The 21650-nt window shown below is 49.4% G+C and overlaps 1 protein-coding gene across 4 annotated transcripts in view; it reads left to right on the top strand.

Moving 5' to 3' along the window:
* Positions 1 to 1474: 1474 nt before the first annotated feature.
* A1CF (APOBEC1 complementation factor) overlaps positions 1475 to 21650 on the top strand; it is a 29023-nt gene continuing 8847 nt past the window's right edge. For 3 of the 4 annotated variants that reach the window (XM_017832730.1, XM_017832729.1, XM_017832731.1), the window contains exons 1-8: positions 1475 to 1591; positions 7889 to 8032; positions 10498 to 10632; positions 10925 to 11055; positions 12466 to 12704; positions 15877 to 16041; positions 19307 to 19404; positions 20250 to 20520. In XM_017832730.1, the coding sequence (XP_017688219.1) occupies positions 7934 to 8032; positions 10498 to 10632; positions 10925 to 11055; positions 12466 to 12704; positions 15877 to 16041; positions 19307 to 19404; positions 20250 to 20520 (1138 nt within the window). In that variant the 5' untranslated portion in view covers positions 1475 to 1591; positions 7889 to 7933. The remainder of the gene's footprint in view (positions 1592 to 7888; positions 8033 to 10497; positions 10633 to 10924; positions 11056 to 12465; positions 12705 to 15876; positions 16042 to 19306; positions 19405 to 20249; positions 20521 to 21650) is intronic. The other variant, XM_017832732.1, reaches the window with a different exon arrangement.

The following is a 21650-nucleotide window of genomic DNA, read 5'->3' as shown; positions in this document are numbered from 1 at the left end:
ATGGCAGACACCTCCAGACAAGCCTCTCTCCCTGTTCTGTGTCCAGGGGTAGCCCTGGGCTAGGTCCAGCCCTTTATCTCCTCCCCTCTTGGCAGCCAATTCTCCCAAATCTGCTGCAGCTGGATCTCCACTCAGGACTTGACTGGCCTCACCTGTAGCTCAGCTCCTCTGGGCCCAGCTCTGTGAACTCCAGCAGATCCAGCCCAGCTGCCCAACCTTGTTTAAAACACCTGAGAAAACTGCCAGGGAGACTCACACAAGCCAAGACAGAAAAAGGAAGAGATGTGGTTGAGATGGAGCCACTCCCAGCTGGAGGATTCAGAGGAAAAACCTTGAGTAGGGAGTGCTAAGGGGACAGTCCTGGCACTGGAAACATCAGGTGAGGGAGCGGTTGCACGGAGCAAGGAGTGAGATGCTGCTCACCTTGAGGGAGCAAAGCCCCCATTATCCACCCCCCCCCGGAATACCTACTGCTTTTAAAGCTGAGCAAACATAGGGATGGCACTTTTCCAAGCCTGAGGCGTCAGCAACACCTAATCAGAAATGGTTCATTTAACATGCCTCAAAACTGCCTTTAATGTGGTCCCACACCAGTGTAGTGGAGGCAGCTTTGGGCCTGGCAAACTCTGGGACAGACTAGTTATGGTCCAGCACTGAGGGGAGAGGGAGCCAAGGCAGGATGCAATCACAGGGATGGATCCCTATCCCGGGATACCAAACTTGCACATCACATGGGAAAAACTGTTTAGTGGTGAACTAATGGTGGTGGTGCTGCATTGATGGTTGGACTTGATGTTCATAAAGGTCTTTTCCAACCTTAGCAATTCTATAATTCTATGGAATTACTCTCTGTGGTACTCATTTCATTACTGTCAGGGTCCAGAAGGACTTTAGAAAGAGGCAGACATTCAGTTCAGCTTTTGCATCAACAGATGTGGCACAATACCTGAAGGACCATAAAATCAGGGTGCTCAGAGGCTGCCACACCTGGATGCCACCCATGGCAGAGGTCCCGTGGCTGCTGAATTTATTCCCAGCCTTTTCCAGGTGCAACAAACCCTCTCCAAAACATGCACTGGTTTTCTTTGCCGGGAGCTCACTCAGCCTTTGCTTGGGTGATGTTTTCACAGCCAGTTCTGCAAACCCACCAGCAAGAAGATTTCTTGCTCTTGCCATCTTCCTCCAGCAACCAGAACCTGCTGTTGAAGCCGGGACTGGCACAAGGCTGTGTCCCTTCTCCCAGAATCTCTGCTGAGAGCGGATCCGCTGGGAAAGGCACAGTGTCCAAATGGTAGTGCAGGGCCAGCCCTTAAGCTGGACCTGACTTGAATCCTTTGGGTTTATTTACCAAACCCCGGGCCTGGGTAGGTGCCGTGGGGCAGCGCTGACCCAGCTCTCTGGTCAAAGGCCTGCAGGGAGCCGGGAGATAGAGCAGGTTAACGTTTAACCCCGGGGACTGTAAACCAGCCCCGGGGCTGCTGAACCTTTGGAGTTTGATATGATGATTGGGGAATAACCGGAGTGACACGTCGCAAACTCTCCATAATCAAGGAGACCTCTTTCCCGGGTGGTGATCTCCAAAATTGCTCAGGTACGTGGCCGCGCGTTCCGCCCGCGGGTTTTGGGGTGTGGGCACCGGGGCCCCCGCGGAACGGGGCTGTTAGCTGGGATGGGGAAGGAGCGGCTCCGCCGTGTGCCTTCCACCCCCTGGCAGTGCCCCACCATCGGATCCGTGCTTCGGGGGCTGCCTGACACCAGCAGGGCTGGGCTGGGGGGCCGGACCCTCGCACCGGCACAGCCCCGCACCGCTCGGTTCGGTCTGGTGCTGACCCGGGTGGGGAGAGCGGGGCTCCCTGCGCGCCCCGGCACAGCTTCTGCCTGGCAGCAGCGGCAAAGAGCTGTTTTTCCCCTGCTTTCCTCCCTCTGACCGCGGTTTTCTGGCGGTTGCCAGAAAAGCGAAGGCAGACGAGGCGGAGGGAGGAGGAAGGGTTTTCCCCGCCGCAATTCGGGCTCGATCTGTTAAAGCGCAACTTTCCGGGGCTAATCATTAGAGATATTCCCAGCCGACCTCTCACTCCTCCTCCTCTTTGCAAAAGGTCAGTCCCCGGAGCGAAGGCGATCGCTGGTCCTAAGAAACCCTCAGTTTTCCCTAATCCCCTCAAACCAGCACAGAATGCCTGTCTTAAACTCTTTCCCTCGGTGAAACAGCAGCTCCGGGTGGGAGCAGGCACGGGAGCAAGGCTGGTTTCAAAGTACCCGGCACATGATACTGCAAATAAAACAGGAGGGAGGGAGGCTGGGCTGGGCATCAGCTGCTCTTCGTCCTCAGAGAGGACTTTTTGGGGCGTTTTGTGTGCGTGTGGTGACAGAGCTGCCAAAGCTGTGTGCAGGAGGAAAGGTGTTTCCAAGGGAGAAGGTGAATCCCAGGGAAAAGGGCCCGAGCAAAGAATTTGCTGGTTTGCGTGTGAAATGTTTTCTCAAGGCTCGTGTGCTGCAAAGGGTGAAGAGCTTTCACATTGCTTCTGGTTTATGCTGCTTTCCTGCAAATACCTGTGAGTTCCCACCTTCTGTGGAACCCCCTGAGCTGGAAAACAACCCTATGCCCTGGAAAAGCAAAGGGACAAAAGCCTCGTGCCCCATTGCTCAATCAGACTCCGTCCTGCAGCGTCTCACAACAGCAAAGAGCTGGGGTCAGCTCATGAAGCTTCGAGTGTCTGGTTTGGGGAAGAAAATTCCGTATGTTTAGTGTTTATCTATGTATATAAATGAATATATATTGCTTGGAGCCCGGAGGGAGGGAAAAAACCCTCAAAACCTTGATAAGCTAAAGGAAAACAGTTCCTCCAGTTTGGGTTATTATGGGTAAAGAGTGAATATAATTATCCAGTGTTTCCAGAGGTTGTTATTCCTCATGAGGAGCAACTGCACCGGGGGGGTACCAGCACAAAACAGCCTTCATGAGATGTGTCCAAGTGACTCAACACGTTCAGACACGAAGGTGTATCGATCCCTGCAGGATAAACAGGGTTTCATTATCTCATTCATGGAAACAGTAACCAGGTTTCCCCGAAAGGGCTGCCAAGGGGCAGGCTCTGGCCTCAAATACCACCTTTCCTCCCCTCAGCAAAAATCCTGGCATGGGAGCCATCCCTTGGAGGAGGAAACAAACCCCCCACTTTTCCAAGCAACTAACCCAAAAGTGAAGTAAAATGCACATTTTGGGGGTAAAAGCTGGATTCATCTTGCTCCTGGATGGATGGAGCAAAGCTGTGGGATCTGCCTGTGGCAGCTGGTAAGGAAACCATGTGTGCAAGTAACCATGGAGAGGTGAAGCAGTATTATAATAGTTTTGTTTCTTGTTGGTGTGAGATTTGCAAGGCATAAAAGTGCCTTGGCATTTTAGAGCTTTAGTAGAAACCTAAAATAAATGAGAGTGTTCAGTGGAGAGAGGAAAATCAAACTCAGTGATGCTCTGATTTCAGGTAAAAGCAGCTCCTTCCTTTTCTAATAGCACTTGATTCTGTGACCGTGATAACTTGGTAGCATTGTCAAAACTTCATCAAAATTGAAGGTGAAATAGGAAACTCCAGGACAATTTGCACTTCCAAAGGTGTTAATTTCAATATAAACATCTGAAAAAAATGCAACCTCCCTCCCTGCACTTTTTTCTTTTCTGTTTAGCTGGTGGCCCTTCTTAATAACAATCCATTTTAAGGGCAAGCCCCTGAAATTGGTTGATTTCCAGAACAATTATTTCTACTAAGTGTGCTTGGCTTGATTCTTTTTTAAAAACAGTGTTAAAAACACTGCCTTAATTTGCTGCAGTCATTCACACTTTCCATCAGCAGCCATGCAAGGGGGGTTTTCCCACTGTGAGGGTGGATTTGCTAATTGATTCATGGCCCAGGGAACAAAGAAGGAGAGAAAGTAGTCGTGTTTCCCCCGGGTGACAGCAGCTCTCCTCCCTTACCCTTAAGGTACAAAAAAATATCCCAGTACACTGGCAGCACTGCAAGGGCTGAGGCTGAGGGCTGGAATTAAGGGAAAGTGCTGAAATCCCACCAGTTTCAGAAATAAAACATCCCACCGTGACTTGTGTCCTGGAAATAGTCTGGATGCACTGATGGGCAAGTGGAGAAGTGGCTCTTAGGGACGTGGGTTAGTGCTGGACGTGGTAGTGAGGGGGAACGGTTGGACTTGATGATCCTGGAGGGCTTTTCCAATCTAAATGAGTCCATGATCCTGTGATACGGGTGAAAGAGGTGGAAAAGTGCCCTGCTCGAAAAGGTGTTTAGATGTCCTTAGGCAGGGGAGGTAGGAGAGAAGGGGGAAAGCAGAAGCACTTGGAATATTGGGGGTGAAAATCCTGTTTTGCTGTGCTTGGGGTTCATTGTATCGGGATTTGTAGCTCTTGATAAAAGAGAGGTGTGTTTTCTGTTTCCATCCCAGAAGAACCCCACTGATGGAAGAAAGCTCTTTAGAAATGAAGTTTATAAATTACTTGTGTATGACTTTGGGCTGGTAATTAGCAGGAGTGACCTAATTTCCAAGAGTGGTGCTACAAACCTGTTCTCAAGAGGTTGTCTGTGTGCATGTCCAAGCCCTGAGCGTGCAGCCTTGTCCAGTCCTGGCCTCCTGTTGAAGGAGGAGTGGAGGCTTGCAGAGTAACTCAGGCTGGAGGTGCCCTGGGCTGGGGGTCTCCAGCTGAATCCCACTTCCAGCAGGACTGATGCCACAGTTGTGACAGGCAGGTCTGGCCACCCCGGGGATGGGGATCCTCCACCTCTTACACACGAAAGAGCTGTTTCCCTGGGTCAGCCTGGGCTTTCTGCAGGAGCATGTAGAAGCACCAGGCACGGATTAAGGCCCAGATCATCGTTTACACACCCCCAAGACACCACATTTTGCAGAGGCTGTGATCAAAACTTTATGCAACCTTGAGTGCTCTTGCTCCCTCATCCCTCGTGGATTGCTTCATCGTGTCCTGGAGCACCCCAATGTCTAGACATGCTTGTCTAGAGACTGAAATGTTTGCAGGATGCCTTGTGAGAAGAGCCCAGAAGAGCTCGCCTGTCTTATCTCAGAAGGCAGGAGCCAGAGGGATATTGTTCCTGCTGCAAATGCATCAGCCAGGGAGATGCTCTCTTCCCACCCATCCCCAGCCCTGCAGCCTGTGCTCAGTGCTCAGCGTTAAACCATCCCCGGGAGTGAGACGTTGCTGGAAATCGCTGCTCCCGGGGGAAGAGCTATGGAGATGTCTGGCATTTCAGGCTCCACATGCAAATGCATTCCAAGCTGCAGCCGTGCAGCCACCCGGCCTGCAAGTGCAGCGGGAAACTACACTTTGAGGGGGGAGGGAGGAGGAAAAAGGCTCTTGCGTTCCTCAGCTATGTAGGTCACGGCTGGGGGCAGGCTGGGAAGCTCACCCGCCGTGGAAAGCCGCCGAGGTTTTGCCTGGCTGCGGTCCAGCCGCTTTCCCGGCACGGAGAGGATGCTGTGCCCGCCGGCTGCAGGCATCCCGCTGCCTTCCCGGTGCTCCGACCGCCGGGGCAGCCTCCGGGGCTGCAGCACCGATACACCCGGGAGAGAAGGAAAAATCTGGTTAAATCCAAGAGAAACCTGCACGGAGCAGCCGCCCCTTTTGAGCCCCAGCCTTGAGGTGCGTGAGGATGGCTCGAGTCCAGCCCTGAGGGCTGACAGAGACCCGTGGGGCACTGTGCAGATTTACCCCGTTCTGATCCCTCAGCCCCCTGACGACACCGGGATGCAGCAAAAGCAAAAATCGCAGGGGCCGAATTCGCGGCTTTGCTCCAGAGGGCTCATTCAGGGTGTGTCTGCCCAGGCAGGGCAGGATGCAAAACCAATCTGGATTTTAACTGTTTTTTTTTTTTTTAACGATCACTTTCTCCTTCTTAAGCAGGCTGGGAAAGGATCCAGCTGGTTTGTGCACGGCAGTGTGCTAATCCTGCCCCGTGCCGTGCCAGCTCCGGAGGAGGTGGCAGGCACAGGTACCACGAGCACCGATGGGGTTTTGCTGCCACCCTCAGCAAGGGCAAAACGAACCTATAATTGGGTTGCAGTTGCTCCAGAAAACACTCGTTTGGGAATTAGAGACGGGAGAGAGCTATTGCATTGAGCCATTCACCTCCCAGCCCCTGCACATTGGTGGTAATCAAAACACTGGAGAACGTGGGAGCGTGGGAAAAATCAAGTAAAATCAGAAGGATCTTGCAAAGCTCCACAATAAATAGCTCCAAAATCTGGCATTTCGGAGGTGTCTCTGTTTCCAAGTGTTTGAGTCACAGCCTCTGGAGCTCAGTGTGGCCTGAGTGAGACAAGGCTGAGATCCTCCAAACACCCATTTTTGGCACTGAGAATAATCCATCTACTTAAGTTTAAAGCACCTCTTTAAGTCCTCCAGGATCCAAAGCCATAGGAGCATAGAGCAAGGAATGTCCAAAGGCAAAGTGGCCTGCCCCAAACCTTACCTTTCCCCTCAAGGAGCCCCCAAAGCAGCATGTGTTAGTTAATAGAAGTGTTTGGTGTGAAACAGCTGCTTCCTGGAAAAGGGTTTTTCTGTTACTTCCACAGCATTGTGACGCACTCAGGAATTCTGCCACAGCTGGATATATTGCCCTTCTTTGCCTGCATTTCCTTATGTGCAATGCCCATGTTATGTGCACCAAGACACCTGCTGTACAGTGGGATTCTTTCATGTCTTTTCCCTAAAATTTGGGTGTGGCCACAGCAATCCATCTTCCTTCCACTTTTCTGTTTCTCTGGATTTCCCTTCTCCTCCACCCAGCATCCCCACCACCATCCCATGCCCTTCCCCATCCCTGTGCCAGGGGAGGGTCACAGGCTGTCTGTCCCATTCCCCTCCTCCCCAGGACATCCCCCTGAGCCCCTTTTGGCCCTGTTTGCTCTCCCAGCAATCCCAGGAGTTATCACCTTGCCTTGCCTCCACCTTTCTACAGTTAAAAGCAATTTAAGGCAAAACAACCATTCTGGATGACACAGTTTAGGGGTTTCCTGCTACAAAGTTCTTGGTCCCCCCAGCCCCCCAGCCCTGGTTTTGCCCTTGCTGGTGTTCAGCACCAGCCCATCACCACGAGGCCTCAAGCTCAGCACTGCACCTGCAGACCCTTCTCTGTGTCTGGCACGTCCAAACGGATTTTGGACGAGCCCAAATCTCAGCATTCAGGAAAAACGGGACATTCTGAAATTACAGGTGGTGAGTCCGCCTTACAAACACCCCTTTACCAGAGTGGAACCTGAGTCAGACTCAGATTTCAGTTTTATGGTGTTTTCAACCCAAATCCAGAACTTTAAAAAAAAAATTCCACAATCAGCCAGGAGCTAAAACTACAGCTCTGAATCAAAACATCTGAACCCAAGCCCTGAACTCAGACAAGATCTGAAGTTCTCCCATGTTCTTCATTTTAAAAAATAAAAATAGGTCAAATTTGGACCCATAAAGGGCTTGTTTTTCATAAAGGGCTGGACATGGTTGGTAGGAGGTTCCCTTTCCAGTGTCAACATCATACAATGGCCTGAAGGACCCATCATCACGTACTCAGTGCAGGACTAAGCATTTGACTTATATCCCCCTCCTAAGACTCGAGCACTACTGGTGGGTTACAAATTCCCCCTGCATCTCACTGGAGCACTATCCAAAATCTGACTGTGGGTTTAAATGCTATTTACTTTCATGCTCAAGGGGGATAATTTTGCTTTTTTTTTCCCCCCATGGTCACTGTTGTTTTGTGTTGTTTTATGTCAGAAATAACTGATTTAGGAAGAATGATCCTGTTGTCTCTCTCAGGAGGGTGGACTTTCTCCTCCGAGCCGTATTAATTGATTTAATTTATCTTAAATTTGATTGCAGTGAGCACCCCTAATTAACCTGATTTTTTGCTGCTAATCACTCACAATGGAATCAAATCAAAAATCCGGGGATGGATTGACCGGCACACAGAAAGAAGCCGCCCTCCGTGCCTTAATTCAGCGAACGGGATATAATTTGATCCAGGTAGGAATTCATGGTCACATCCTTTTGTGTGCAGTGTCCAGCTTCATCCTGGAGCTTCAGCAGGGGCTCGAGCAGGAAATCTGCACATGAGGTGCTCCTGGCTCATTCCTTTTCCCTCTGTTTTTCTCTGACACGTGTGCTGTCCTTAACCACATGGAATAGGTGCTGTCTTTCATGAAGCAGGATCTTATTCCTCCGGGAATTTATTGCTTAATGCAAGATTATGGTTAAAAAAATCACGATAAAAAAAACCAGCCCTGACCACTGCTAAGTGAAGCTTGGGATTGATGTCTCAAAGCCACGGCTGCAGAGGTAGTTTAGCAAATAAAACCCACCCAATAAAGCTTCAGAAGAGCGTGGCTGGACTGAATTGGGAAGTCCAGCACGTCACCACCAGGTCAGCCTTTTGTATAGATACAGGTGAGGCAGGTGCTTCACCTGCCCAGACACCAAAGGTTTGCTCCCAGCTCAGTCTTCAAGGTCTCCAAGATCAAGGCCTCCTGTGGTGGCCTCCAAGGTGGAGACTGGGCACGTCCTTCCAAACCCACCTGAAGAAGTGTTTCTCAATTAACACCACCAAAACGAGCTGCTTTTTCTAAACCACTGGGCACTGATATGACCGACTGTGCATCCTGGAAGAAGTAGCTGAAACCACTGAATTTTAGGCAGGTGGAGGCCTTGAACTTTGCCTTGCTTTGCATAGCACTAGAGGGCACAACAGCCCAAAGGAAAACCCGAGATTCCTGGGAAAAAGCATTTTCCTGGAGCCCTCAATCCGGTGTGCCCCAAGACCAGGCCAGCTGCTGGGTTTGTTGCCCTTGAGGTGGCTTTTTACTGTACCTGACCCAGAAGATAAATGACTTCTCTATGTCTTATATTTACTGTGGCTTTCTTAGAATCCCAGAATCCCAGACTGGTTTGGGTTGGAAGGGACCTTGAAGCCCATCTCATCCCACCCCCTGCCATGGGCAGGGACACCTTCCACTAGCCCAGGTTGCTCCAACCTGGCCTTGGACACTTCCTGTTATAGGGTCAAGAAAACTAAAAGACCTTCTGGTATATTCCTATTTTCCTGTAAGGATCTCTGTTTGCTGACCTGCTTTAGGCCTTCCTCCAAAGTCAGCTGTACAGGCATTCGCTTGCCTGGAATAATCCCAGAGTGGGAAGTGACCAAAGAAATGGCCAGGGAGCTGAAAATAGAAAAAGTACTGGAGTCCCAGCTCCTCTGGTAGGACAGAAGAAGGAAGAGAGGCAGGAAGGAAGGAAAGGGAAGGAAGGAAGGAAAGAAGGAAGGAAGGAAGGAAGGAAGGAAAGAAGGAAGAAAGGAAGAAAAATGAAACAATACAGGAAAGATGATTAAAAATAGGAGAACAGAGACACACCCATCTAGCAAAAACATACCATAAAGAGGAAATATTGACTGGTCTTCACACCTGTTGGGGACCGAGATCTGCCCTCTACCTGAAGGATCTCCTGGGTAGGCAGGTGTCACCCTTTGCCCCTCACAGGGCCACCCACCACCGATGGCCCTGCTCTGTCCCTGCCGTGGGGCTGTCTCTGCCATCTCCTCTGCCCAGTCCTCCTCCTCTGAAATCCCTGGCACAGTCACAGAAAGTGCTGCCCCACTCCTGGGAGCAGGAAAGGGGGGGTGTCAGGGTGCACCACATCTCCATGCCCACCTCCAAGTCCTCCCCACACCTTGTGCCAGGCACTGCTTCCTCTCCACTCTCCCAGCTGCTGGCACAAGTGTCTCTCTTCAAGGGCACTGAGCAGCTCCAGCACAACCTGATGCCAACAGTGCCCGGGGCTCACTGGCTGGACCCCTGCACTCCCATCTCTCTCCCAGATTTTCCCCTGCATGCCCACCTTTCCCTCTCTGTTGGCTCTTTCTGAGGTCCTGATGCCTTCTGGTTTTGGAGAGTCCTTCTGCTTTCAAACACAGCTCTTCTGGTACCTTCTCTTTGCTCTGTAGAGTAGGAAGCTCTCCATCAGTCACCGAATAAGAGGTGATTTCATTGTTAATAAATGTTCATGATTGGATGAAGAATCATGACAAGTTATAAGTGTTGCAGGTGCTCTGTTACACAGTCCACAACTGACACACAGCCCACAGAGATTCCCCTCCCAGAGCCAGGGAGACATTTCCCAAGCAATTATCTGACCATCTCCATCTTGGACACCCGAAGTAGCAACTGAGTTGAATGTTCCTTAGCAAAACTCAGTACAAACCACACCCTTCCCCAGTACATCCCCAGTAGCCTGTCTGGGTTATCCAGGTACACATTTGGCAGTGGGACAACCATTCCACACCACGTTACCTCTGAGGAGTCTGGGAAGAGCTGCTCCTTGAAGGGAAGGAGGGTGCCTGCCTCCAGTGTGTCCTAAGTGTCATTCCCTGAGAAGGGATCCATGTTTAAAAATCTGTCTCTAAATATATCTAATCTATATCTTTCTCTCCATGGCAGGAAAATGGGCAGAGGAAATACGGAGGACCCCCACCGGGCTGGGATGGCCCTCCCCCGGAGAGGGGCTGCGAGATCTTCATCGGGAAACTGCCCCGAGACCTCTTCGAAGATGAACTTATCCCACTCTGCGAGAAAGTGAGACTTCCTGGAGGGTGGAGGCATTGCAGGGGCTGGTGCTGGTCAGAGCTGCCTTTCAGGGTTGAACCAGAGGTGATTTCAAGGCCAGGTTGGACGGGGCTTGGAGCATCCTGGGCTAGTGGAAGGTGTCCCTGCCCACGGCAGGGGGTGAAATGAGACGAGCTTTAAGGGCCCTTCCAGCCCAAACTAGTCTGGGATTCTGTGATGATTTGGCCCAGATGACTGGGGGAGCTCTGATCTTTAAACACCTCCCACCTTGCCGACAAACCTCTTTCTTTCTTGTTTGCAGATTGGCAAAATCTATGAAATGAGAATGATGATGGACTTCAATGGCAACAACAGGGGCTATGCCTTTGTGACCTTCTCCAACAAACAGGAGGCGAAGAACGCAATAAAGACCCTCAATAATTACGAAATTAGGTAAGCCTGGCAAACACCTTCACATCAGCTTTAAACCACAGACAGCTGGTGTGGTGTGTAAGGTATATTTTTCCTCGCATCCCCAGAGCAAAGCTATTTAGATACCTGAGCTTTGAGAGGAGATCTACTCTTATCTCCCTGTGCAGTTGCTGCTTTCTGCCCTGGTACAAAGGACTCTTCAGAGTCAATGTCTTTTGCAGGGAATTTCTTACAAAACAACAACAACAGAAAAATCCATCAGGACATCGGGAAAAAAATATTTTGCTTTGGATCAAATTAACTTTCCCCCAGCCATTGCTGTTTGTTTCACCTTCCCCTCTGAGCAGTTTGTTGTTGATTTATTCCTGTTCACAGCCTCTCTTGTGACAGATACCGTGGATGTGTTTTGGGAGACAGAGCAATTGCAAAAAATGCTGAAATAGGATGGAAACCAATTGGCAGAACAGTGACATTTCCTAATAGAAAGGAACAGAAAAAGCCCTCATGGTTGTGACTAAAAACTGGGAACAAAACACCCAGAAATCAACAACATATGGGCCCATCAATATGTTTTGTTTTGATTTCAACCACACTTACTGTTTTTTTCCAGTTCAAAGTGGGATGAGTAGATGCCTTTGCTTAAAAGCCTTTTGAGATAAACCATTCTGGCAACTTTATGGCTTTCATTTTTGTTTTTAATAAAAAAAGATGGGTTGTGAACTGCTTTACTAGCAACCCTAAGGATGAGCAGATCCCAGAGAGGGCTGGAAATATGATTTGTATCAGAGGCTGGAAGGTTTTAGGGATCAGGCTTCATCCACCTCCACCTCCTCCACTTCCTTCCCTTGTTCCAAAGACTCCTCTAAATAAGTTTTTGACTTCTCAAGACATGTAAGAGATACTTTGACCACAAAGAGGTGAACAAAGTGCGTGTAAGGAAGTTTTTACTTTGGGATCTGTACAACAGTTGCCATCAGTGAGGCCCCAAAGGGTGTCTCTCCGTGACAAGGGATTTTCTTTCCCCAAAACCTCAGTTGTGAGGCCCAGTCATGAGTGGGAAGCCACAAGTCACTGATGAATGCAACAGATCTTGGCTCATACTGGGTGGCAACACAAGGGTCAGTGCTGTGACCCCTGGGTGTGGGCACAGCTGCCTGGTAGCAGCAAAGAGCAAAAGGGAGAATCCCAGGAAGCAAAAGCAAAATCCTGCTTTGGTTTCTCCCTGCCCTCAAACCCTTCATTTCAACTGTGCTGCCTGACTCTGATGTCAGATTTAGCAGAGTGGCAGCCCCTGAGCAAGACCACTGGAGTATCCGAAACAACACCCGGCTCAGAAGCAGGAGGCCCCGCGTTTTGGGACAAGAGAGGGGGTTTGTTTTAACCTTCCCCTCTCTCTGCCCCCGACAAACCAGCAGTGTCGTTTGTGCTCAGGAACGGGCGGCTCCTGGGGGTCTGTGCCAGCGTGGACAACTGCCGCCTGTTCGTGGGGGGGATCCCCAAGACCAAGAAGAGGGAGGAGATCCTGGCGGAGATGAAGAAGGTGACGGACGGCGTGGTGGACGTCATCGTGTACCCCAGCGCCGCCGACAAGACCAAGAACAGGGGCTTTGCCTTCGTGGAGTACGAAAGCCACCGGGCAGCAGCCATGGCCAGGAGGAAACTGCTCCCAGGTCAGCACAGAGGGAAGGGTTTGGTTCGGGGGGCACCTCGCGCCGTGCAGGGGGGGCGATTCTCTGCAGCTCCCGGGGGAGCACCGCGCTGATTATCCACGCTGGGCACTCAGGAGCTTGAGTTTGTTAAAACACAGCTGGATGGATCTGGGCTGCGTGTATCCAGACAGCTCTGCTGGAGGGTGTGTTTTATCCTGTGGTTATAGTTGGGTTATACATAAAATACAGCCTCTGTTGTGGCCTCTCTGAGGGAATCACTCAGGAAAGCACCCGAGAACGGATTCTGTCTTGAGAAAGTACTGAGGATGCTCCAGAAAACAGGTTATTTTCCATGTGGGAAGAAAACTTTGAGTGAGGAATTGCTTTAAACAATGTTGAGAATAAGTCTATGGAATTTAATGCTGGGGGACAGTCAAAGGCCACTGTGAAGCAGAGAGGGGTTTAGCAGGTGTTAGATGAAGAAGTCACTTAACATTCAGTGCATTTGCAGGAATTTCACCACTTTCCTCTTGCTTTCTTATGTTCAACAGCTTCTGCACTGCTTTGTTGAACCCAGCTCACTTGCTGGGGAAAGCATCCAAAAAACCTTCTGGTTTGAGACTTGTTCATAACCCACCAGCCTTCTTTCACCTGTTCTATCTGACAGCCCATGAAACATCCTGCATAATTTAAATCCTTTTTACTTACTGTGAAAAAAAAAAAAAAGAGCATGATTTGAGCACTGAATACTCTTGGATACTGTGGGATATCTCACACTATTCTTCCTTTTATTCTGCGTTTTCTGCGTCACTTCAGCAGAACTCCCTGACTGTGGGAGCACATTCAGCTGGTCTGTGCTTCAGCACCACTCTTCCATGGTTTCTCCATGGAGAAGGAAGGCAGGAGCAGGCAGAGCCACAGCTGCCAACCAGCCTTGAGGGAACAGAGCGCTTGAAATCCTGAGCAAAGACAGCGAGACAGATGGAAGGGGCACACGTGAACAGACATGTGCAATTTCCAATTTGGGGATGTCTCAGCAAACAGTTTTTGGGAATTTCAAAGGCCTGAGCAGGAGCCAGACATCTTCTGATGTTCCAAACATACGGCAGGAACTGCAAAAAAGTTCCAAGCCAGAGCTAAATGTGTGTCCAGGGCATTCACTGGATGGATGAGAGGTGGAATATCCTTATCAAGACCCCTCCTTTAGTCTGAACCTCGCTGCTCTTTGAGGGAGCTCTGTAGAAGAGACAGAGATGCTCAAAAACGGAGCTTAAAAAAATTTAAAACCTTGTCCTGTCTCCTGGCTAAAACAAGAGGGTGGAAGTTTAGCAAGAGGCTGGTGCAGGACCAAGCTCAGCTCCTTGCTGCAAGTCAGCCGGGTCATTATTCCCACTACTGAGCTGGAAATAGCAGTTCAGAAAGGGGCACATAACCACGAGCACCCATCTCTCTGTTTCTGCTCACCAGTGGCTCAAATCAGACTGTGCAGTGCTGAAAGCTGAACATCAGCTCGGCCTCACTCCACAGACCCTGGCTCATTCGTGAGGGATTCAGAGGGAGCAGCATCTTTCCATTTAGTTTGATCATTTACACTTCCAATACAGAAAAACGAGTCTCCAAATCCTACCCTCAGCCTCTGATTTTGTAGCTCCCACCCCATCTTAGATGGGTTACCCAAGCAGAGGTGCAGTGTAGGATGCTTTTTAGATCTGGCAAGGAATGTTTTGCAGGATTTTCTTTTTCCCCTCTGTTGGAAATGATTGGTTTAGGTCACTTAAATAATCACTAGCAGAGTATCAACAAAAGCTGATTTAACATAAATTTGCAAAGGCACGACAAAGTTTTATGGCAATGTTGACTCTGTTACTTACTAAATAGATAAAACACACAAAGAAAAACCAGATTAAAGCAATCTAGAATGATTTATCTGGGAGGCAAAAGGGTAAGGAGGGGAACAGTAAGGGAGTGAACCCCCTTGCCAAACTTAGTATGGACTGGATGAATGGTTTGGATCTAAATGATTTATCAATTGTAACAATACCTAATTCAACTCAACAACAGCACTTCTTAATATATTGACTAATTTAACATCAATAAAACAGTTCAATTGAATTCTGCCTAAGTGCAACATAACCATATATCCAACTTGACCATTAATTTAATTATAAAATCTAAAATGGCAACATTTGTAATACACACGCACGCCGAGATAAAGTGCAGACAAAGGTACGTACCCACGGGAAATTCCCCTTGAATCCAGGGAAATGCTCCTGTCGGATGCCTTTGCCCGTCCCCAGGGGGCAGAGGGTTGAGCCTTGAGGAGCGGAGGCGTCGCCCCAGGCTGTGTCCCCGGCGTTCAGCCCCTCGGTGCCACCTGGGGAAGGCGGGAGGTGAAGAAACCATCGCTCCCCGAGCTCCCTGTGCCTTGCCCGGGGTGCTGCTCCTCACTGCCATTCCCACAGCTCTGGGACAAGTCCCTCTCGGATACATATTAAACGTCACTAATTGACCAAGCAGCTACTTAAGGGATTAGGTGGCTCAGTGCAGACGATTATGGACCTCAGTGTGATAAGGACAGACATCACCGCCTTTAACCACCTCTTTGTTTGCTCTTTGTGTTCTCTGCCCCTCAGCAGCTCATCCACAGCTCAGAGAGCCCCGGGGCTCACCCTCCACACCCACACCTTGGTTTATGCCTCGTTTTTTTTAGTGTCCCTCCTTTCTTCTGCTGCAGCTTCACCCAGTGGGGTCCAAAGGAATTCAAACACACACAGAGACATCCCTGCTTTTGCTGTTTCATTTCATCCAGCCAGGACTTCAGGATCCCTTTTTGTGTTATCTAAGGAATGAAGCTTTTGCAGCCAAAAGGGATTTTTATACAGTTCCCTTTGAGGGAGCGCTCCAGGGAATGTGGAATTTAGTGAATGATGCCATATTTCCATTTCTTTCAATTGTGGACGCTGCATTTCTGCAGGCACCTGAACCATTGGTGGGAGCAGGCTCCAAGTGTGACCATCTGCTTTCGGAAATGAGTTAATGAAGCAGCAGTGCTTGGAGCTAGAAAGGCTTTTCTGGTTGTGTTTGGAGAATTTGGCCTGCTCTGCTGCTCACACTGCACACAAAACAGTGTCTGAGCAGAAGTGAGAGGAACCAGAGCCTGCCTGAAACACTGACCATGCCAATCCCTTTAAAGGAAGGATCCAGCTCTGGGGACACCCCATCGCTGTGGACTGGGCAGAGCCAGAGGTGGAGGTGGATGAAGACACCATGTCATCAGTAAAAATCCTCTATGTGAGGAACCTCATGCTCTCCACCACTGAAGAGACCATAGAAAAGGAGTTCAACAGCATCAAACCAGGTAGGAGCCCCCTGATGCTGCAGCTCCTGAATAAACGCCGCTTCTGCAAGTGGAAATATTTCTCTGGTCATAAAATGCCAAAGGAGGAGATAAAAATAGCTGGTTCTCTGCTGTAAAATGTTCCTGTGTAATGCCACAAAAATGGTCATTAGGCTGAAGGCTCCCACCCAACTTGCACACCATGTCATCCCATTAAGGGCAGTTTATTTTCCAGCTAACGACACTGCTAACCTTTTTTGGGGGATTGGCAACTGGAAGAGATCCAAAATGCTGCATGGGGATGCCTGTGTCATAAAAATGATTTGGAATCATTTCAGTTCTTTCTTTAAAAAAAAAGAGAGAGCTGGTGAAGCAGCTGGGTGATTTCAGCATTCTTCTATGGCAAGGAATGATAAAAGTAGCATGATTTAATACAAATCCTTTTTATCTAATCTATCTAAATTCTGAACTCTGTAATTTTCATACATCTCCCCCCCCAATTCTCCTGTAAATTTGTGAATAATCAGCATTAATCTTTTAACAGAATATTCCTTTGTGGTGTATATTACATGCACTTAGGGTGAGGCTTTTTCAAAAAGCAAGTAGATTTGTTGGGGCTAAAAATCCTGCTGCCTTTCAAAGGAGATTTTACTTCTGAGCAGCTCCAGCTTTAGGAAATTCCACCCAAAACCAACAAAGTAAAAATAACCTGTTTCTGCAGCTCTCCAAGCCACACAGTCCATTAGGCATTAGGAACTTTTGCTTGGCAATGTGAATCTCCTTTCATCTCGTTCCTATTAACTTCCTTCTATTAATTTTTTAAAATACACTACAGAGCTTCATTTTTCCTTCACCAGCTTTTCATGTCTGCTCTATACATGCCTTTTACTGTACTAGGCTGCAATGCAAAGCTTACGAGGTTTTCTTGTGTCCTTCCAACATTTCTGCCTGATACTTTTAGCCACCATCAAGCTGCTGGAGACCCCATTTTACCCCTGAGTTAAATTTATGTCATCACCCTCTCTCAACTGTTTCCTTCTTTTATTTACCCAGTTTTGCTGCTGAGCACTGAACAGCTCACACTCCCCAGAAACACATTTATGCCCCTTTGACACTTTGGTAACAGTCATCTGCTCTGCTCCTAAGGCAAGTTTTCCAGTACAACAACAGAAGTTCTGTATCATCTTTAATTTTCACTTCATCATTTCAGTGCTCGTGTTGGAATTTTTTTTTTTAATTATTATTTTTTTTTCAATGGACACCTTTAATTTTGGTGGATAAAGTGGGTACATTAGATCAGCAAAAATTTCAGCTTTGGGGAGAGCAAATGCAGTTTTAGTGGGATCAAAAAAGGCAGCAAGGATGTGAAGTGATTCCCTCCCCTGCTTTGGTTCTCTGCCTTGTTCACTGAGCCACATTTCAGCACCACTCACCTGAAGTTACATTTGATCCAGGGCATTAAGAAGCTGCTTTGACATTACCAAGTCACCCAATAAAAGATGATCCAAAGGAGTTATGATCCAGAGGTCCCCATGACAGAGCAATTCCGTCTATGGCTCCACAGACACTGCTTATGCATCTTAAACTGTGGTTTACTACAAGTATCACCCCTTAAATCTGTCCCAAATTCAGTGCTTGGTGACTTCTATAGAGATACACATCTCATCGAAGAGCCCTGCCCTTGCTCCCTGGGGATTCTGGCAAAATTCCTCATCCCTGCTGAAGTTTCCAGCAGGCAGCTCGTGCTCTCCCAGTGTTCTGAAGGGGGCAGTACTCCCCCTCCGACATTCCATGGATGTTCTCTCCAAGGGGAGCTATCACACTGCTTTGCCCCGGCTGAGGCAGAAGCAGGGAAGAGCAAACTTTTAGGCTCAGGAGAGGATCCCTGTCATGGAACACTCCCAGGGAGGCAGAAGGGGGATTTTCAAAACACAGCGAGTTCATTAAAGCCTCGACTTGTAAACAAGGCATCAGCATGTAACTCCCATAGCTTCAGGCTTGGAAAAATCACCTTCTGTCCCAGAAGGACACAAAGTGCTGCTTACCATTCCAGTGCTGCTCAGGTTATGGGCTGGGACAGGCTCCATTTATCCCACTGCAGCTCCTAATGGCTCCCCCTGAACACCAGAGAAATTTATTTTCTCCTGCATTTATCTAGGCAAGTGTTTTTGTGGCAGTGTGACATTTCCCTGTGCCCCTGTTTGGCTTTAAAAGGTAAGAAGCCAAGGGGAGAGTTGTTGAGCATCCCTGAGCCGAGTTTCCAAAGGATGTGTTTGGAGGTGGTACTTTTGGAGGCTGGGCTGGTTGATGATGTGCTCCCCAAGCTGCAGGAGCAGGGAACATGAACAATTAAAGAGAGGGCAGGTGTCTAAAGGTTGTGGCCATGGGGAAGGGGACTGGTGGAGTTATTTTGGAGACAAACCTCTCAGTGCTGAGCATCTCAGTGCCGACAAGTGCCCAAGGGCAGAGCAGCTGACAAGGGAAAGGGAAAGCTCTAGAGGGAAGATGCAGAAGTGAAGAACAAGAAGCCATTTACATTTGAATTATTTTGGGTGATCACACAGGTGTAAGAAGGACTCAGGCTGGAGGCACCAGGGTGGGGGTCTCCAGCCCAAGCCCGCTCCCAGAAGGGCCAGCACCTCAGCTGGAGAGGCTGACTGGGGCCATGTCCAGGCCATTTGGGGCATCCAGGGAATCCCCACTGACACAGGAAAGGCTGTTTCTTAGCAAGAGACCTGCTGTCCCTTCAGCCCCAGCCCGTCCCTGTGCCTGGGGCTGCTCTGTCCCAGGCAGGACTGGCTGTTCCTTCTTGCTGAACATCCTGAGTTGATGAGTAAGAGAAAAGCCTCGTTGTTTTATGGCAGGAGCATCAGCTTCCCTGAAGCTGCCTCCAAGCACCATGCATGCAGGAAACCATGGAGATGGGATCACAGGGTGATGTTTCTTGTAGCTGGTGCAAGCCCTGCTCAGCCAGTTTAGTGGTCTGTCACAGAAGGGAGACACAGGACCAAAGGTAGGGTCCAACAGAGCACTTTGGACAGGAGAAAACCACTCCAGTTTAAAGGGAAACTGCTGTCTGCTCCCAAACCCTTCTAGTGTGTCTTGAAATACTATAACCATTCTATATTTACTTTCCTATGCCTTATACCTCCTAAGAGGTATCCTCTTGTTCTTGTTCTTTTACCCTTTGCTCTCCCAGGGCTCATAACCTGACACAGCTGCTCTTTCAGACCTGTATTCTCCAATTAAACCCCATTTCCTACTAATACTCCAACGTTTTCTACAGGTGCGGTGGAGAGAGTAAAGAAAATTAGAGACTACGCCTTTGTGCACTTCAATAAGAGAGAACATGCTGTGGAAGCTATGAAAGCATTGAATGGGAAGGTAAATACTAATTCCTGGAGCTTGGGTACATTATATTACACACACTGAAACAAAGCTTCCTGATTTATCAGCTACAAAAACCTCCTGGAGGTGTCATCCCTGTTTTCTCTTTGCAGGCTGCTTTTATACTCCTGAATCTGTTTTTCTGCAGCTCTGATGTACACAAACTATTCATTTTGGCTGCCTGTATTCGTGCTAAATGTTTGCCCAGCTCAGACTCTAGTTCACTGCTCAGAAAAAGGGGGGGGGGGGGGCGGAAAGCAGAGGAAGCTGCAAGAAGAACTAGCAAAAGAGGGGGTTTGGGCTCCCTTGGCTCGCACTCACATCCTTGTTCCACGTCTGCCAACAAAAACACTCGCAGGGCAGCGTGTGAATGGCAAACTGGGACAAACAAGGTCAGCCCAGAACATCTGCTCCCAGTTCAGATGAAGGTTTGCAGGGGGGGTGCCGGATTTAGTCCCTGTTGCGCCGCCTGTAATTCCCGGCGCTGCAGTGCCGGGGCTGCTCCCAAGGAGGTGTTAACCCTGCTCCTATTCTTAGTGCTACTGCTGTTCCCCGCAGGAGCACATGGAATCTCACTGGCTTACCAGCTCCTTGGCAGGGAAGTGAAGCCTTTGGAAGGCTGTGCAGGTTCAGTTAAGGGGGCGGGGATGGGCACTCTCAACACCCTAAGACTGTACACCAAGCCGGTGCTGCCTTCTACCTGTGGGAGGGGGACTTGGGGGATTTCTGGGGCTGGTTTCCTTCATTTTCTCATCCCATTAGCAAACCCCCTCCCTAGGCAGGATAATCCATGTGCACTTTGGAGACTCACCCTCCTGCCGTGCTCTCTCCCCGCCGGGAAGGTGCTGGACGGGTCCCCCATCGAGGTGACTTTGGCCAAGCCGGTGGACAAGGACAGCTACGTGAGATACACGCGTGGCACGGGCGGCAGGGGCCCCGTGCTGCCAGGGGAGTACACCTACACTTTTGGGCACGTGTACGACCCCGCCGCCGCCTACCTGGGCGCCCCGGTGTTCTACGCGCCCCAGGCCTACGCCGCCATCCCCAACCTCCACTTCCCCGCCACCAAGGGGCTCAGCAACAGGAGCATCATCCGGCCCCCCTCCATCCGAGGTAACGCCTGCCACACAGCACTCGGCTCCAGCAAAATAGCTCCTCCTACCTGTGTGTCGTTGGACACCGCCCTGGCTCCCGGACCCCTTACCCAAAGGGATGGAAAACGTGGGGTTTGGGCTCTGTCCTTCCCAATTTTCCAGTGGGCCAAGTTGAAAGAAATCACAATTTTCCAGGAGTAAGCCTGAAAGAGCTTCCAGATTGCCCTCGGGCCAGTGTAAATAAACCACAAATCCTGGTTTTGCCCCAGCAGGGAAGACCAAATAAAACAATTTTCCTTTCCCCCCTTCAGAGCCAGACCCCACAGCCAGCCACCAGCACAGCTCAGCGCTGTGTTTCTTCTTTGCTTTGAAGGTCACAGGGAAAGTTTTACCAGTCCTGATGTTTTCTGACCCAAAGCCATGGAGCTTCCCAAGGAGGTCACCATGCCCCTAATACAGGGTAGGGAGCCAGCACTGAAATCAAGAAAGCCATTAATGATGTGCTCTGGGAGATGGAGCCCTGTTTTGGGGGGTCATCAACCTTATAATAACCAGGGTATTTCTGAAAACTACTGGGTCACTGCACCTGGGACCAAATCAAATCCCCCCACTCAGCTACCCCCAAATTAAATATCAGTGCAGACATCATTTGGTAAGTGCAGAAGTAAGTTTGGGGTTAGCAAAAAAGAAAAATAAATAAATAACTCTGCTCATTTGATCCTCCTTCCAAAGATTATGCCTTGTGTCCCCAAGCCCCTGGCCAAGTCCCACAGCAGTCTGGGACTCTGTGTGGCACCCCAACAGGGCTAACAAGGACCATCATGGCCAGTTTTTCTCCCTTCACAAGGAAGGGGACAGGGCAGCCTGGAACACCCCTTGCACCTCATGTTTTTCCCACACAGGTGAAAGCAGCTTCTACGAAGTTTGCAGTGGGAAAGGTGCAGATGTGATAACCCACCATCCCTCTCTCGCCTTATGTTCTCCCCAGACCCCCAAGCAGGGTTCCCTGAGGAAAAATGGAAGTGTAATGGGGTGAAAACAAAAAGGAATTTTCATTTATATAAGGGTGAAATTGTATAAACTCTGAATTCTTCCAGAAGGTGAAATTAAGCTGGTGGGTAACAAAAGATACCAGCTGTCACCTCTCCA

The sequence above is a fragment of the Lepidothrix coronata genome, unplaced genomic scaffold, assembly GCF_001604755.1.
Source record: "Lepidothrix coronata isolate B3197 unplaced genomic scaffold, Lepidothrix_coronata-1.0 Scaffold204, whole genome shotgun sequence".
Taxonomy (NCBI): domain Eukaryota; kingdom Metazoa; phylum Chordata; class Aves; order Passeriformes; family Pipridae; genus Lepidothrix; species Lepidothrix coronata.
Note: the sequence above shows the minus strand (reverse complement) of the source record. Positions and strands in the feature narration are given on the sequence as shown.